We start from the raw sequence: 18,380 nt of genomic DNA on the forward strand, positions 1-18,380 counted from the left end.
TTTATCCTAATAATTACGATTTCATGCTAAATACATTTAATTATTTTAATAAAATATTTTATACTCTCCGTGTGCATGTGTTATTTCATACTTACAATCATTTTTATATCATACATTATAATCATTATTATAAAATATTGCACTTTAATTTATCTCTTAAATAAGCTATATCCTACACAAAGATTGTATATTTAAAGTTATATGAACATAAATTATATATAACTGCATGAATAACAAAATTGCAAAACAAAATTTAATCATAACGTTAATTTTATATTTAAGGCACTTGATTTGAAATATGAGGAAGACATACAACCTCTCGGTTAACATTATCAAAATTTTCACATATATTACTCAACGTTTTCTGTATTACCAGTGTTTTGTGACGCTTCATTCTCGACGTTTTTCTCGATCAGTTTCCATTTCGCAGCAGCTTCTAAGGCAGTGGACGCTAATTCCTTGATCTTGTTTTGCACAGTATCGTTTTTGCTCAATCCCATCAGCAGTTCCATTATGTCCGTTTCAATGAGTTTCGCAGCGACGTCTTTTGAGCTATTTATCATATTCAGCACAATTACAACACCTCTATGTTGCAAGTCGCTGTTTGGATTAGCGAGTAAAAAATGTAAGGATTCCAGCCAGTCTTTCGAGTCAAAAATTTTCTCACAAACTTTTTTACTGCGTGGTGTCAGCATTGCTAGACCTCCAGCTGCTGCCTTGCAGGTAACTTCATCTTCGTCCTGACACAGTATCACAAGATATTTGATTCGATCATTTTCCTGCTCGAAATATTGAATTACGTCGTCGCACATTATCAAATTGTTTATAACTTCCGTGGATGCGCGTTTCAACATGTAGTGATCCTCGTACATGTAGGCTTCAACCTTCTGGAATCCTCCCTCTTTCAGTATACGTTTTCGCAGGCTGTCGTTGATACCAGCTAGATTGCACAAAGCCATTAGAGCCTCAAAATTCTCGAGCGCAGAACACTCCGGATTTAAAAGATTTATGAACGGTCGGACGATTTCCATAATCCTCTGACCGGGAAATGCGACCTCCGGATTTATTGTGATAGTCAGACGAGCTAGAGCCTGTGAAGCTTGTTTTTTTCCTTTGTCTGTGCCATCTAACGCTAATGGCAGCAATGCTTTCGCGCCACCTTGTTGAACAATCATTCCTCTCACTTCTTGTTGACTGCATATCGCGTTGAAAACGCGGGCTATTAATTCTTTACTGTTCTGACTGTCTGTTTTAGCAAGATTCACTAAAGCACTGGTCACACCGGCCTTCGCCAACGTGCATAGTCTTTTATTTACAAAGTCGACGTCGTCCAGTTCGTGTTCCTCAGGAATATGATGTTTTGCAAATTTTGCCAATTCTATCATCTCAGGTACCATTTCCTGCTTATCGTAAGCGTTACATAGGTTCACTAATGTCGTGACTACACCGTAGAGAACCGATTGGTCACCAGTCTTGGCGAGCTCAATCATCGCCTGCACAGCTTCCTGGTCCTCGATCAACTTTTCTTTGACTTCGGCGTCAAAGGTGAGATACGACAAACCTTCAACAGCCCATTTCCTCATGTCTTTCTCTTTCTTAGGATTGATCAAGAATCGTCTGCAAGCTTCGGCCAATTTCTTCGTTGCTCCATCCGCAAATGGTCTAATGGTCGCGTCCGTGCCTCCTGAACTGCCCAATTTGCACAAACCCACTAACGCTCGAACTCGAATCGAATCGTTCTTAGATTGATACAGCTTCTTTAATATATTTACACCTTGATTTATGATCGCGTTGGCCTTATCTTTCTTGGTCGCAGCGGCAACGATACACTCACAAGCCACTCTTTGCTGCAATACATCATCTGTTCCCGCCATAACGAGGATCATCTCTAGAATTCCTTCTTTAGCCACAACTGCATTTCCAACATCTAGTGGACCTAATAATAAGGTTGTTATCGCAACTACTACACGAACCTGTGTAAAACATTTGATTAATAATGTGTAATTCTTAAACTTTATAATTCTTAAAATAACCATTAATTTTTTTAAAATAAAAATAGGCAGTTTTGTTAAATTTTGATAAAAATTAGGAAAATTTCTGATAAATTATTTTCACAAAATAAAATAGAAGTTAAAATTATATTCTTTTCAATAAATTTTGTTATAATGGCATTTTAATTGAAAATTTTTTTTAATATACAATGGCAACAACTAAAAAAAAAAAACAATATTTAAAAAAATAAATTTTAAACCGCTCAAAGAGGCTATAGTTAAAAAAGATACTTAATCTTTTATTTTAGAATAATTCAAATAATTAAAGATATATTTAAAGTTCTTAAAATTCCTACCTTAGATTCTAGGTCAGATGAAAGCAATTTATCTTTAATAAATTCATCAATAGCGTTGCGAAATTTTTCCTTAGCGGCATCGTAATACATATTCTCGTATATTTTGGCTAAACACACACTGGTTATAGTTCGCGTGGAAGACGTGATATTCATTGAGGATTCATATTTGTATTCCTCCATTTCACTGGCTACTTCCATTAGTCTCTGCAAACCGCGAAGCTCGACCAATCGTTCGGCCCAGTCTAACGCGGTATAATGAATGTTACGCATAATAAGCTCTATTATCGCGTCTCTCGCGAGACCCGTTATCGTTCTATTCGTTACACTGTACAACAAACATGACAAAACCGTGTCTATTTCTTTCTTATGCGCCTCGCATAAAGCTTTGTCGGGTTTCGAATCGGGTTTATTATCCATACCACTGTAAGCGTTTAGTATATTCTGAAAACATTAGACAATGAATTTTAGTAACGTATGTATGAAAATTACATATTTCACGCGATATTTACCTGTAGACAATATTGAGATGCATTTACTCTCTCCGTAGATGTGCTGTTTATCATATCTAGATACCAAGGCAAACCTATGTCTTTTACAATAGATTTAGTTTGATTGACATTGTTTTTACACAATTCACCTACAATACGAATCGCACTACAGATGACTTCATCGTTCTTTTCGATTTTTACAAGCTGTGCTATTTTGGATATAGTTCCTCTTTTGAAGAGCTCCTCAGCACCGGCTCTCTCACGTGCAAGTACAAGCAGATTATTCATAGCGGTTTCACGTTTTTCCTTATCTGTGCTCGCATTAAATGCCAGATCTAACATTTGTGATACCTAAACCAAAATTAAGCACATACTTAAATATCATAATTTGTAGTAAAATTATAATATAACTATTAACTTGCAAAAAATTATATTTGTATAATTTATATTTATATAGTAAAAATTAAAAAATTTTTATAAATTAATGGGAGATGACAATCATTAGTCATAAAGGACCGGCAGTTCCAGGAAGGACTTGAAAAGGAGAGTTGATAAATTTTTTGTAGTGGTGAAATATTTACCTTGGTACTGATACGTGAATTTTCCTTATGACGTTCTTGTACAATTTCATGTAAACGCGCCGCTATAGGTTGGATAGCTTTGTTATTAGGGTCAACTAAAATAATGTTTCTTGCGTCTCGATATGCCTCCTCAAATCGTTCTAATGCCTCCAGTGCTTGGCATCTACGAAATAGTGCCTTGGGATCATTACAACATATCTTTAGCACATTGTTGCAGTCTTCGATTACTTTCTCATAATCATGTAGCTTCAAATAAGCAGCAGCTCTATTCTTATAGTACACTGCTTTCTCTGCACTATCCTCGTTTACTAGTTTCAAAGCGTTTGTGTAATGACTTAAGGCCTCTGACCAATTACCCTTGTTAAATTCTTCGTTGCCCAACTCTTTCCACTCCTGCGCAGTCATATCTGACTCCGTCATGGTGGAAGAAATCTACAATATAAAATATGCTGCATTATATATTTTTTAATGGAAAGATGCATTTTTTGTATCTGTGTATATTTTATATGCTTCATTTTTGTTTAACGCAAAAAGTATAAAAGATGATGCAGTAATTATTAAATTATAATAGATACCCAAATAGTAAGCTCCATTATTTTGATTTGATATTAAAATATGAAAAACATAAATGTCAGCTTGCTAACTGGGAATGAAACATTAATAGGTGAAAAATATGACTATAATTTCTATATATATAAATTATAATTGTATTGCAATGATTTTGCTAGAAAGCTGATATTTTGTTAAACACTGAGAAATAACAGAAGAAGTAGATTCTAATTGAAATGCCTCACCTTTTGATTTGACACTTTATAATCGATTGACTATTAGGTTTTTAAAACGAGTTTCAAGTTTTGTCACTGCAATTTTGTCTGCTGGTTCAGCACACGTTCATCTTAGAATGATTCAGGAGTCGCTTGTACATCGTATTAAAACTTAGAGAAGACGTGGAACCATCTAGACAGGCTTATTTCGGGGAATCGTCTTCGATATAAATAGAAGCGTTAGGCTAAATATAGAATGCTTCTGTACTGCTCATCGTAATAATTATTATCGATCGCGAAAGTTCGAATTTGGATCAGCGACGATTTATAATTTATACATGTACAAAATATTTGATATATATATTAATTTTGACACGAGAGATACAATTATGTGCGCTTCGCTGCGAAAGGGGTAATTTATCCCGTTCCCCTGTTCGCGTCAAGAATTTTAATTTCCTGACAAAAACACGTCTGGGGGAAAAACGTGCGATTTATTCAGGATGCGCGAGAAATTTATTTGCGCAAAAATTAATCTTATTCGATGTTAACATTTCCACGTGAAAAGGTTAAAAATTCCTACATTTAAGGTTAGGATTTTCCGGCCCCTGTGCGGCATGAAGTTTGCGCCGCGTCGTCGACTTGGCGCGAGTCGACATTTCGAATACTCGCAAACATCCGAGATTGCGATTCTCGAAAGTTACAACGGCCACTTGCCGAAAGTGTGGCGACGCGTTGCGAATCGTTCTGTGTCTCTTCCGCGATTTACGCCGCGCGAAGGCGAGTGGTCGTGAAAATTCGTGCTCGAACGTTCCTCGACGCGTTTCGCGGCTTCTTCTGAACGTCGCGAGTGATCGTCTTTGCGCGTCGGCATCGCGATTTCGGCAAGACTTGTAGTTCGATCTTGTACACGCCTGGTAATTGTTCGCTCGTGGTGGTTTCCTCGTGAACTGAGGAATCTTTCCGCCTGTTTTGTGCCGTTTTACTTGTTGAACGACCTCAAAAAGTGCCCAGTTAAAGGAACATCAGGTATGTACCTGCATGTGCGCTAATGATCTTCGATAACAATTCGATAATAGCGATGATCATATTTTTTGCATGGTCTTTCAGCAGCGGTAGAATCAGGCGCGCAAAAGGCCGCCATTTGCCGCCGATAACCGAATCGAGAAGTTTTTTTTTGACGGAAGCCGTTTCGCGCAGTTTTCTTGTTGAACAGCCTCAAACACGTAAAAAATAATACAAGAGTGCCAGGTATGTACTTGATGCATGCGCGTTTATGATTCTAAATCGACAGTATAGCATATATCTTTTCGTATTTTTTCTACTGTCTGAGCAGCGGTAGAATCGAGTGTGTGTGAAGGTTAATAACATTTAATGAAAGCGCATATTTTTTGCGATAAAGTACTTTTTCGTGTTGATGCTGAAAATGAGCATTAAATGTTAGCATGAAAAGATACTTTAAGAACCGAGAGAAATTTTTTGTAATTATTTTATTCCAATCTCCTAAAATTTTCAAACTAGATAATAATTTGAAATAATTAAAAACGGTTATTATTAATATTATATTAATAATATTAAAAGAATCGCGTTTTCCGCGACTTCGAGAGAGAATATTTATTATCATAATTATGTTATTTTGGTATTATTGGAAATATTACTGTTGAATATTAATTTTTTAATTCTGTAATAATTTTAATTATTATTTATTATTATCAGAAATAATTTAAAACTTTATTTGTGCAATGCAACTTTAAAACAAAAAATGTGTATTTTCTGCGCTCAAATTTAAACAATTCAAACCACATTTTTGCGACAAAACGATAAGCCAAAGTCTTTTTAGATAATTTTCAAAATTCTATATAGATTTTCGCTGGTAAATTTAAGTTGTAATCAAATTAATTATAGGTACAAAATAAATCATAAAATGAGGAAGTATATGTATATGTATTATGAACTAGTTGTTTAAATTAATTTAAATTAATTTTCTAGGAGAAAAGTTTGAAAAATTACGAATTTTATCTATCCCATTTTTTCTGCCGCGAATCTTATAATACACAGGATAATATCGTTTAAAACAGATTTTTGTTATCGATTGGCGCTCTTCGTCGATTATCCGTTGAGCTCGTCGCGAGCCTACTCGCGATAGGACACACGTATGTTCTGTTGTATGTCTGTTTCCGATGGCGTCTTTCTAATGTCGCTTCCGATCGCGTGTGTTTTTCGAAACGTGCTGTGTTAAAATTTTTAAAACGTGACGCCTGTATGCACACACTGATCGGAGTAGTGATCCGAGCTGAAGACTACTGAAGCCAGAAGACCGAAAGACCAAAAGAAGAAACGGAATATTTCGTAAATCAAGTGCTGGAAACTAAGAAATTACGAAGATTCGTATCGTACGACGTGAGAAACATTATTTTTTTTAAGTAACGGTTACCATCACGTGTTTATAAAAAAAAAAATGGGCGAATATACGAATATATACACCTTCCACGACAAGACCCTCGCCGAGCGATTGGAGGAGTACACCAGTATACTGTCCGCGGATGGAAGGGTAGTGCCCGCGTCGAGCATCCGAGCGGAATGGATCTGCGACGTGGAACTCGTCATCGAGCCGGTCGGCTGGCAGGCGTTGTGGAAGATATCGCGCTCCACGTGCGAGAATTACAGTATCCGTTACCCGACGATCGTCCTGGTGGAAGTGTTGGGCATGGACTATCCTGTGCTGAACGCCCTGGTGAAGATCACAGCCGTCCAGGATGACATACATCTGCCCGAAAAGCACGAGGTGCCGCTGATCGAGCTGTACCCCACTATCGATCAGACGAACCACAGCTTGGACATAGTGGGCACAGCGCACTGCGTGGATCGGTTAAGATTCTTTTACAATTATCTATGGATGCCATGGGACGAGGATGAGGATGACAATATCGATTGGGTGGACCAGCACCTGGAACGCAGAATCAGACTGTTCTTCGATATGAACAATGGAGTTATTAGTAAGGACACATGCGACATCATTAGGTCATTAATCAGCGAGGGAAAGGAGATACAGAAGAAGATTTCGACGTACGAGGCTTTGCTGCCCGAGGACTTCCACGAGGATAACGTACCTGAAGAACTGGCGCAGGAGACTTGTACTCTGATGAAGCTTCATTTTCGGCTTCAGCAGATTAAAGCAGAATTGGACCTGCTCGAGAATCCTGCGTTAAGAGGATTGCTTGGGAAGAATCAGTCGTTTAACAGAAGAAAAAAGCGCAGTGATAATGAAAATAAGAAAAGCATGTACTATTTTGTGTGGTCAGGTGGTATTGTCAAAGAGCTGCATGAACTTTCTAATAAAATTCAAACAATGTTGCCCGAGGATGCACCTGTTAAGTAAGTCTTTCATTCTGTTAAGTAAGAAAATTTGAAAAGTTGAATATAATCATTAGTTTCTACACTGTTTATATTTCAGAATTTGTGGATATTTGGATGATGTTATGGATATGTTTGAAACAAGCGACACTATTCTATTAGGCGAAGGAAATCACACGATTAAAGGTTCCACTGGATTAGAAGATGGGGGTGCAATTTTAGGAATTTCTAATGTAGAGAACACCATAATTTCTCCATGTGATCCGGATATGTCGTCATCTTTGTTCGATTTCTCTGGCAACGAGGTATTATATGTCTGAGTAGCAAATTCTCTGACATTCCTATCACTTTTCGTCTATTGATCTTGTGATTTATTTTGTGAAACCCAACAGATATTGTTGAGGAATTTCTGCGTCGACTTGGGAACACTTCAGGCAGGTATAATTGTCAGAAAGGACTGTACTGTACTTGTAACTGGTTCCAGAATACGTGTTTCAAATGCCACGGTAAATACCGCTAAATGGGGCGCGGTTGTTATGCCAGGAGCCAAATTAGTACTTGAGAAGGTGATTTTCCAAGGATTAGGAACCGCTATCATTATTTATGGAACTGGTGAAGTTGTTATGAATGATTGCCATTTTGAAAGCTGTTGCGAGGGTATACGGGTAAGATTACTTCGATCAATCTCGATTGTTGCTCTTTGGAATATTCGAAATAAATGCATACTGTTCTTTTTTTTCAGCTCAATGATAATGCACGTTTTACCGCGACCAAATGTTCCTTCGAGTCTATTGAAAACGGGTATGCTATAGTGATGGAAACTGAGAAAGTAACTCGTTCAGAGAGTATAAAGGTGGGGAGCGAATCGAGCCTTGTGTCTCTTAAAAACATCTCTATAAACGAATGCAAATTTTCTAACAATTACGACGAGGGAAGTATCACGTTAAGACCGAAAGACACCGCCGCTCTCACACGTAGACACATTAATGTGACAGAAGAGTCAGCTCCGAAAGAAGCTATGGAATTATGAGTTTTGCATTATCTGTCACATTATCATAAATTCTCCTTAGACTTGTTATTACCCCTTTTGATACGAAGTCCAAGCTTATTGATATATTTATAAAAAAAAAGAATTTTATAAGCTCTGAATATTTTTCTACGAAAATATATCTGGTTAAAAAAAGCTATTGTTTATGAACAATTTTGCGTCTTGCCCCAAAATTCCATGAACACGTTCTCATTTTAAAAAATTTTATTAATTTCATTAGCAGGATTGGGCATTTACATGTAAAATATAATTAATTTAAGTGCATATTTATACAATGTTGAACTAAAGATAAATTATGTTTTACACATTGCCTATGTAAATAATAATCACAGAAATAATGAAAATTCTTTGGTTTCTTAATTGCATAATTTTTTATTTTTTAATATATGAAGAAGTATTAATATATTAATTATGCTATAATTTAATTTTACTTCTGTATTATGTTATACACGTTATAATAATTTACATTGTACTGTTTACAAAAAACGAAAAGGATTTCGTGTAAACGTAATAAAAATAAAATACGTAAAACATGTGGATGGTAATCTTTTTGAAAAATCAATTTAACCGGTCGGTACTTTGACCGTACCATGATAACACATAGAATTAAAACTAGCTTTCCGTACGCAACTTGTTTCTCACAACAGAGGTCGCCATCGTGAAAGATTCGCCGGCTCAGTTCTCGTGGGACGTGCGGTGCGGTGTGTTGCACCTGGTTGCACCATATGTGGAATTATATACTGGGCACGCACATGACAATTCTGAAATTGCGAATTCCGACAAAGGTGATACCAACTTGTCGCGCCCGTCGTGATCCTGGCAGCGCGTCCGCGTCAACGCGTCCGCACTTGTTCGCCCCGAGACGGAATTTCGCGGCGGTTCGCGCGTGCACCGATCCGCACCATAACCTCATCCGTGCGTCGTCGAGTTGGGCGTTTCGCCCTCGCGTCGACCAACGTGAGTATATTTCCCGTCCTCACCACCCTCTCGAATCCCTTACTCGACTCGAGATGCGCCGGATGTTCTGGCTTAGATTCTCACACGAGCCCCAAGACCGCAACTCGCGGCAACTGCGAGCCAGCGAGACTGCAATCTCGAGAACCGAGTTCGGATTCACTCGTGCGGCCTGTGGATTTACGCGGCGTCGCATGCGTGCTGCGTTAAATTAAAGTCTCGACGCGGAAGAAAGAGGGTTTCGCGGGCGCGATTCACGCACACGAAAGCGCCGTTTTCTCCAATCCTGATCACGCTCGTATTCGCGTTGCGGCCGCGAGTGCACGCGCTTTTTTCCCTTCGCCACTCGCCGCCGGTCGCGGTCATGTGCTCGCGCGCGCGTTGACACGTGCACTCGTGGCACGGCACACGTATGAATGAAACGTCATTCGCGCGCCAACGCGCGTCCGCCCGAGCGCATCGATCGCGTCCGCGCCGATTTCCCGAGACTTGCCTTAATGATTAATCGCGTTTTCCGTCGTCGAGCGAGATAAAATCGCGCCGTCACGCTTTGATATCGAGGCGCGGTGATTAATCGCGCGGGCAGCGCGGCGCGGCGGCTACGACCGGGCGAAAGGGGAAGAGGAAGGGAAAGGGGAGCGAGAGCTCTGTCGTTGGCAGAGTGCTTTAAACGCGGCCGCGTATGTATACACTCGTGATGTATCGCGCGGCGATGCATATTCATGGCGTAAGGCGGGCGACATAAACGAAAATGACTCGGGGGTCCTCGGGGTCGTTTTGCATGGCACGCGGCCGAGATTCGGCGCACGGCGCCGTCGCTACGTGCGATGTCTGTTGCAGGGTGCGATCCGTTTGATGCTACAAACGCTCTTCGAAATATTCTTCGATTGGCCAATTTATAAAATTCCTTGTTCTGATTGGTCGATCAAATGCTTCGAAGCATTTTGTGGCGTATCGAGTGAAACGTATATCCATATAAACCTCTATTTATGATTTCCCTCTCCTTCTCTTTCTCCGCATCTGTCCTCCGGAGACACAATTTGAAAATAAAAAGATGATTAATCTGTTATAATCTTCAACTCGTGCTGCTTTCCGTCCTTGACACGTTCAACACGGAGTCCGCTTAACTTTGCAAAATCCACTAAAGATAGCATGTCTGCCGCAAAAAAAAAGAAGACACGGTTTTTCTGCAATACTCGGTTGCGGGATCAAAAATTCGCTAAGAGTGCAATTTTTTTGTCTCTAAGCTTTTCTAAGCGAAAATTGGTTGTATTGAAAACGCAATCCGGATCAAACGAACGAGTACGAGAGCAACACGAATGAACTCGGGTTGATGTATGAGTATGAGAATAAAATTCTACGCTAATTCGCAAGTAAATTGCTCGTTCGCGTTTGTTCGCACTCGTTTGTTTCGTTCTAGATTTGATTTACATGTGGTGTTCTTACTTTTGGATTTGGATTATTAATTTTTAAACATTTTCAAAATAGTATGAACCCTGAAAGATAGAGCACGTTAAAGATAAGAGACTGACAAAAATTTTTACGAACTACAAATTGTTTACGAAGTTTTTAATGCGTTTTTCTCGAAACATTTTTCACAACTGTTACCACGATATTTATTTAGTTTAACTTTATTACTTTTAACTTTAATCTAAAAAATTTTGTTTAGAAGACATTCAGTTTGAATTACATTTTATAGATAAAAAATTTTTTTAATTCTTTGTTTCTGATAATTTATGCGTCTTAAATCATGGCAACAATATTTCTTTGCCTTATAGAATTGCAAGTGATCAAAAACACTTTTTCGAATGTTTGAAGAAACTCGTAAAGAACATTTAAATCAAAGAATAAACGTATCAATTTCAAATTTGTAGCTTCTATATATAAAAGAAGATATAAAAAAAAACTAATATCGAAAACGAGAATACTTCTTTAACGTATTACTGACATGTCGGTCGCTGGTTCCTTTGCGACGTTCGATAAGATAAGAGTTGATAAAAATATTTAAATATTGTAAGTGCATGCTAAAAATGTTTGTTTTTCTCTGTTTGTTTATAGTTTTCCGTGCAATCGAATTGTCGTGCCGACGAGTCGAGAAGACGATTGTTAGGTGGAAGTGCACGACGACGTTAACGTTAACGGACACATTATCTTACGATATGGTGGAGACGACCGCACCGACGCAGTCGTCCGTCGATGGACAAACGCAGTTCGGTCACACGCGTCATTTCGAGCCGTCGGACTGCATTTTCGTCTTTAAGAACACGCTCTCGGATTACGAGGAGCCGCCCTCCGACGAAGAGGTGAGTGCAACTTTTTCTACATGGTGATTCGCAACAGAGTTGCGAAGTGGTCCAACAAAATACGAAAGCCGGTTACATATTTTTCGAATGTCGCAATCGCGCGTTCTGCCGCCAGTCAAATAATATCTCCTTGCTAAAAAAAGAAGTTGGGGTCCGGTTTCCTTTTAAGTTGCAACATCGTGAGGAATAATGTGTAATTTATTATGGCGACACTATAATTTTACCAAACGAGCCAAAACACATCTCGGTTTGATTGAAAAAAATACATATACCGGCTTTCTAAAAGGTATCATCGATTTTTCTTGTAAATACAGAGCTTGATTAAAAAATTATATTTATTAATTATCGATTTGAAATATTGCATTATAATTTGATTTAATATTTTACAAGTTGTCGTTTTTCATCAGCAATTCTTATGGAAAAAAATGTTCATTATATTTAATTTGTTTTGCGATGTGTAAACTAAAAAAATAATTTTATCGTACGTATAGTTGTGTTGCATCAGATAATTATGAAAGAATTTTAAAGCGCGCTTTCTCTCTCGGTGTGCTCTATGTAACAGCGAAATAAAAAAAAACTGTTGAAAACCGGTTCGTTTAAATACGCTTAATTCAATTCCGATTGATACCGAGCAAACCGCGTAGCATGTGCTCGCGTATTAATCCATTAAGAAGCATTTACTTTGTAATGCGAGATTAAACGTTTTTGCACGTGCGAATCTCGCGGCGTTTACACGATCGAACGAACGCGAATCGGCACGCCGTGCGTGATCCAGAAAAAAAAACAAGTTACTCGTGGGAAACGCGTGACGTCGTGACGTTACAATATTTAGCAAATAAAGTAGCCCGCGTACGTGTTAGCAATTGCCATGGGATGCTGGAGCCCTTCGATTGGCTTCTGGCTTCGATGTCGACCGCCGTTATAAAACGAGGAGCGATAAAAAAAGTACAGGGGGACGATTTTTAAAGCACGACTTTACGGTCGATCACATGGCGACGGATTAAATTATTCCGCTCCACATTTTTCTTTTAGTTGCAGGGGGGAGGGAGGTCTCGTGCGTTCTTTCTCTTTCTCTCTATTTCTCTCTCTCTCTCTCTCTCTCTCTCTCTCTCTTTATCTTTTATACTGCTTTTCTCACTCTCTCGTTTGGATGCAGTAAAGTCCGATACCACGCTGCACAAACGCTTTAATACCTGATTGCTTTCCGCCCTGCGTGTGAGACGCGTGTTTCTCGCTTGTGGAGAGCTTTGGCAAAATATATTATTCAAAGGCACCCACGTCATGTAATCGCTCGTTTCTGAAATACTCATCTCTCCGGTGTGTAGGGCGCAAAATCGCGGCTGAATTATTACCTCGATAAGTCCCTCTATTGCGGTATATAAATGATCGTCATGTTATACAATAGGATTATCCGTGAAACGGGATCTCCCGTTTTCTCCCGCGTGAAAACGGAATGCGATTAGCGTGCAATGAAAAAAAAAAAAAAAGTTCATATTTCACGTAGATAAAAGGGATGGAAATTTTTCCGTGTTAATGGTTAACGCGCGCATTGAAACATTCACGGGGAGTAACAGGTCGCTCAAACAATATCCGCCTGTAAATTTCAATTTTTCTCGAACATGTCGACGCTTAACAGCGGGGATCTTATAAATCATTTGGTAACACTGTCGATTATGAGCGATTCGTGCATAATGCATATCCCCCTTGGGTCTGGTCACGATCGCACACGTGTATTCGGAATATCAACCTCGCCATCTCACACCAGCGGCGACGGCGGTAGCGGCGGCGTGTCTCTCCCCGTGCAGTGTGTTACTCGTTTCGGGTCGCGTGTCGCTCGATAGCGCCAAGATAAAACGTTGCTGAATGCCGCGTGTGTAACAATGTACTTCCGAAAATATTCCCCGCTCGAGTTGCGAAGTTGCGAGCAAAAAAACAAAAATGGCCATCCGAGATAGCGGCCGGCTCGGTGGTTTGTGCGAAACGTGCGGCAAAAACGAGTGCGGGCCCGATAAGAATAGAGTCGCACGAGCAGGTGAGACCGCTCAAGTGCGAGAAAATTCATGTGGAGTGGTAACAGGGACCGGAACACGTGGATGTTAATTAACGTTACTTGAAGATCTCGTCTTTCTCGTGCCTGGCAAAACGTGGCAATGACGGCGAAAAATATATAGGTATTTCCTTCTTCCCGGGGAACGAATTGTTTGTTCGACGCGGGAATTAATATACATACAATTAATATCGCTGGACAGGATCATCTGTCCATTCTAATTAACACACACGTGGGTGTTGAGAGAAAGAGAGAGAGATAGAGAGAGAGAGAGAGAGAGAGAGAGAGAGAGGGAGAGAGAGAGAGAGAAAGAGAGAGGATAATGTTATAAAAACGAGATGGAGTTGCGAATGTGGGGCTGAAAGGGCGAAATGTTGAAACAGAATATGAGAGGCGGAAGGAGATGTATAACGGTGAAAACGATCAATCATTCGGGAGGACCAGAAAACCGGTTGCAGCTCGCAGCTGCAAATAACATCTCGCGGATGTGTGCGCGCCGGTCAAAAGCCACATCGGCGGGACGTATTGCGAGTTACTGTTCCCGGCCGCTTCCGCCGAACGTCCTGCTCCCTTTTTTTTTTCTCCTGCCCGTCGAACCGGAACGAAGCGAAGCAAAGTCGCGTTCGACTTTCCTTTTTCTCCTCTAGCTCGCTCTAAATTTCCTCATTAGCGCTCCGCGCGCATGAGTGTGTCGATTCCTTTGCAGTTGTTCCTTAACGAGGGTCCGCTTTTTCCGGTGCCAAAGTATGTGTGTGTGTGTGAGAGAGAGAGAGAGAGAGATAATGGACTCCTCACCCGGGAAGCATCGCGCAAAGACGCGACGAAGCTTTTCGATCTATGCCAGCCACCACAAGTCGTAATTCTGCCTTTAAGCAGCGTATGGAGATTTTCCAAACGGGTCGATTAAAACGAGACGACGCGGCACTGCCAAAAACTCATAACTGTACATTTTGTGATGGCGGGGAGCAAAGGTAAGAGAGAGAGAGCGAAAGGGATAAAGAGAAAGAAATAACAGAAAATACACCACTCGTTTGATTTTCGCGAACTCAACGAATCGTTTATTCCTCGCGGTGCCAGCGTTGCATTAATGACGAACGCGGCTGTCGAAGCGTCGGGTGTGCGTCATATCATCTGTCCGCCGCACTAAATATACATCCCTCGAATTTTGCCTAGCGAATTGTTGCTCGTCGGACAGTGGCGACACGTGTCCCGATCAAATTTTGATAAGCGACGAACGCGGTCGGATGAATCCTATCTGCCCTGAAAGTTAAAAATTACCGACCGCGATCGCTGCGACACGTTTCGATGATAAAATAAGCGAAGCCACAACACGTCGCGGCATTCGGCGTGCGCTTTTGTCGTTGGGTTTCCAGTAATTAAAACTCGCGACACACTCGATTCGTCGGGGATTTAATTGGATTTGATATTCCAGCGCGCCTTACGCTTCGCCTGGCAATTACGGTGAATACTTGTCGAATTAATTTTAATTTCATATACCTTGCGAACGCTCTCGTGATAGATATATGTCTCGCTTTGTAATCACGATCGATCAAAAAGTAAAAATTCTACACAGAGAGAAAGATTTGTTTAAATTTAATAAATCGTTTTGTTCGACTATTCCAAAGCATATATTTCTTTGTTTCTAATAAATTTTATTAAATTTAAAGAAATCTGTATAATATTTATTAAAACCAAAGAAATATATGCTTTGGAATAGTCGAAAAATTGTTTATTAAATTTAAAGAAATCTTTCTCTCTGTGTACGAACTTTTAAAGTTCAGAGGTGTAAAATAATATTTGACACATCGTTTAATTTGCTAAAACGATATAACGCAAGAATAAAGTTTTTTAATTTGAATATTTTGAATTATTAGCAGTTTGCAATATTACTTTTCAAATTTTAATGTAACGATTTGTTCTATTAATTGTAAAGGAATAACATTATTATTACAGAGAAAAAATTTGAAAGCAAATAAATAACTTGTGATATTTTCTTTAATTAATTTAAAAATAATTGTGGTGACAAGTATTTTTGTGAAATATATTTTATCTTTTATTATTCGTTAAAAAATTGAATAAAATTCTATTTCACCGTATAAAATAAAGATTTATTTTAGAGATACAGAGAGAAAATTTTACAGTAAAAATTACTATGTGGCCACGAATCATAAAAAGAAATTTCTGAGAATTATATCACAAGTGTAAATACTACGATAATTTGATGAGAACCATAATAAGAGTTTTTATAATCTGTTGGTTCGCGTTCATTATTTATCATAGTAATTTTTACTGTAAAATTTTTTCCGTGTATGAAATAAAATTTTTAAGTATTTCTCGGCTCTTTATTTTATTATATTAATCATCAAAATTCTTTTTTATTTACAACTGAAATGAACAATTTTTGCGTTATACTATTGTTGTAGCAAATGGACATTACATGTCTCTTGTGAATACAATAGTTGGGGGAATAAAATCGAAAATTCGCTGATGCGCGTAGGCAGTCGGCTATTATGCGAACGAGGCAAGCGAATTACAAAGCACCGTGTATCGTTTGGTCTATTAATCAGCGCGACGACAGGTATGTCACGTGATTTAGCTCGCTTTTAAGATTAAATTAACTTGCCTAGTGGTGCTGAGAAAATTCGCTTGGTTATGAAATATCATGCCTCGAGCTTGACTTGCCGCTTAACTATCGGATCGTAAATCACAATATATATTTGTACCGTGCCTCCGATAATCCATAGCGAGGATAAATACACGGCCAATATTTTAACTCCATTGTTGTGTGTTAGCACCAACGTTATCGAGACGCAATCCTTTTACGCTCGATTAAAAGTTGTGTCGAGATATATCTTGAATTCGCCGGGGCATTTTCATTATCTTCACATTTTTCGCGTTCTTGCCCTCGCGTTAGCGACGATGATTAACCAACTCGAGACGCGAATGATTAATCTCGGTCATTTACGATGCATAAATTCGGGACCGCGGACGCGACGACGTTTACGGCAAAATTTTTCGTATATTTCGGGCGCACAATGATGAAATTGGCGAGCGATAGATCAATAAAAGCGTTGTTGCCGGTATAGCAAAGGAAGGGATCTAGGCAGCTCCAGCTGCGGTTTATTTCGGGTTTTAGGTCCGTGGATGCACACGACGTCTCGTCTCTCTTTCTAAGAGGCGTGCACACACACACACACACACACACGCGCGCGCGCGCGCTCTCGTCCGTGAGAGGCGCGGCGAGGCTCCGTGTTGTTGTAAACGCGAGAGAGAAATAGATTATTTAGTGGCCAGTAAAACGCAGTAAACCGCCGCGTTTCTCATCGTTATAATGAACACCGCGTGACAATCGTAAACAGCGCAATTTTGTTACGGTGTAAGCGCCAGAATGAGATACGCGTACACGCACCTGTCGCGAGAGTAACGTAATTACTCGGCGAGCCGCGGGTCGAATTTAAGAGCTCGCCGGGGCACTTCAACGCTTCGTCCCGCATTTGATCTGGCCGCGATAATCGGAAAAACGACCGTCCGCGCGCTCGCGTTTAGAGCACGATAAATTGCAGACGCGGCCGCATTAACGGAGAGAGGGCCGCGTCCCGTATTTGTGGAAAATTAAAATTGCGCGCCATGAAGACCTCACGCGGCACACGTATGCCGATTTGTACACGCGACACGTCGTGTGTATAATGTGACGATTTTCATTCGGCGTTCATACGGGGGGGGGGGGGTTTGAACTAGGTTTCAAATAGCACACGCGCGCGGATGAAATTGCATTCAGAAAAGGGCAAAACTGCAAATTGGTCGGCTCGACGCGACGGGCAATATCGGCAGCGCGGAGGGAGGAGGGAGGGGGAGGAAATTCAACCGCTTTGTTAAGCCCTTACAGTCCGTCCGTTCCGAAAGAACGGCTTATTAACTTCAATATTTTTTTTTTTTTCCTCGTTCGCCCTTTCCCAGGTGAACGCCGCTGCCTAATGGGTTAAATGCGCTTTGTCGTGTAATTGCGCGTACACATCGTAATAACGCGTTTTAATCCTATTTTAACGGGGACAATGGTGACACTAACGACTGCGCTGAAAAATTCCGACAGGCTCCCCCCCGAAAGAATTAATAACGACAAATCCATCTGGCTGCGTATCGAGTTGTGCATCGCACGTACAATTAGACGCAGTTTATTATTGCTCTCCCCTTTCCCCCTCCCCCTACCCTTTCATGAATAATACGTTCGCTAAATTATTCATAAGTTACACTTTGCGTGCTGGCGAAAGCGTCGCGAATTCTAAAATAAGATCCTAGGTAGAGGTAGGCGTTGTATTTTTCGCGAAATTAAAGGTTAATTAATCCTGCCAGGAAAAACGGCAAAAATCGCGATGGATTCTGCGCCGAAGAAATGATGGATAACATTTTATATTAAAATATCAACCGCGTGCGTAACAACGACGCGGAGTGCGTCACTGAAAAAAGAAAGAGAGTGAAAGAAAGACCGACGATGATCTC

At 40.0% G+C, this 18,380-nt stretch overlaps 3 protein-coding genes across 6 annotated transcripts in view; 2 read left to right on the forward strand and 1 right to left on the reverse strand.

Moving 5' to 3' along the window:
- Window positions 1-64: 64 nt before the first annotated feature.
- On the reverse strand, window positions 65-4,768 carry LOC105832939 (protein unc-45 homolog B). Its single transcript, XM_012674283.3, has 5 exons — window positions 4,211-4,768; window positions 3,417-3,848; window positions 2,857-3,186; window positions 2,348-2,788; window positions 65-1,973 (listed from the first exon to the last, which is right to left on the reverse strand). Exons 2-5 carry the CDS (start codon window positions 3,834-3,836, stop codon window positions 351-353), a joined length of 2,814 nt encoding a protein of 937 aa, XP_012529737.1. The 5' UTR covers window positions 3,837-3,848; window positions 4,211-4,768; the 3' UTR covers window positions 65-350.
- Window positions 4,769-5,062: 294 nt separating this feature from the next.
- Window positions 5,063-18,380, forward strand: part of LOC105832940 (RNA pseudouridylate synthase domain-containing protein 2) — a 133,319-nt gene continuing 120,001 nt past the window's right edge. Inside the window, exons 1-3 of one of the 4 annotated variants that reach the window (XM_036292252.1) lie at window positions 5,063-5,206; window positions 5,288-5,428; window positions 11,592-11,836. In XM_036292252.1, the coding sequence (XP_036148145.1) occupies window positions 11,693-11,836 (144 nt within the window). In that variant the 5' untranslated portion in view covers window positions 5,063-5,206; window positions 5,288-5,428; window positions 11,592-11,692. Of the gene's footprint in view, window positions 5,207-5,287; window positions 5,429-8,965; window positions 9,537-11,591; window positions 11,837-18,380 lie in introns of those variants that run through there. The other 3 variants (XM_012674287.3, XM_036292253.1, XM_012674284.3) reach the window with 3 other exon arrangements.
- On the forward strand, window positions 6,636-8,714 carry LOC105832942 (protein nessun dorma). The gene is made up of 4 exons (XM_012674288.2): window positions 6,636-7,552; window positions 7,632-7,836; window positions 7,924-8,196; window positions 8,274-8,714. Exons 1-4 carry the CDS (start codon window positions 6,636-6,638, stop codon window positions 8,559-8,561), a joined length of 1,683 nt encoding a protein of 560 aa, XP_012529742.1. The 3' UTR covers window positions 8,562-8,714.

Source organism: Monomorium pharaonis, chromosome 9 (genome assembly GCF_013373865.1).
Source record: "Monomorium pharaonis isolate MP-MQ-018 chromosome 9, ASM1337386v2, whole genome shotgun sequence".
In the NCBI taxonomy this organism is placed as follows: Eukaryota; Metazoa; Arthropoda; class Insecta; order Hymenoptera; family Formicidae; genus Monomorium; species Monomorium pharaonis.

Bases quoted from the DNA above. Each gene is read 5' to 3' on its own strand.
- LOC105832939 (XM_012674283.3), bottom strand. From the start codon at position 3,836: ATGACGGAGTCAGATATGACTGCGCAGGAGTGGAAAGAGTTGGGCAAC. The intron at 3,187-3,416 runs GTAAATATTTCA...ATTTTGGTTTAG, and splicing joins ATTCACGTATCAGTACCAAG to GTATCACAAATGTTAGATCT. The intron at 2,789-2,856 runs GTAAATATCGCG...TAATGTTTTCAG, and splicing joins CATCTCAATATTGTCTACAG to AATATACTAAACGCTTACAG.
- LOC105832942 (XM_012674288.2), top strand. From the start codon at position 6,636: ATGGGCGAATATACGAATATATACACCTTCCACGACAAGACCCTCGCC. The intron at 7,553-7,631 runs GTAAGTCTTTCA...TTTATATTTCAG, and splicing joins CCCGAGGATGCACCTGTTAA to AATTTGTGGATATTTGGATG. The intron at 8,197-8,273 runs GTAAGATTACTT...CTTTTTTTTCAG, and splicing joins GCTGTTGCGAGGGTATACGG to CTCAATGATAATGCACGTTT.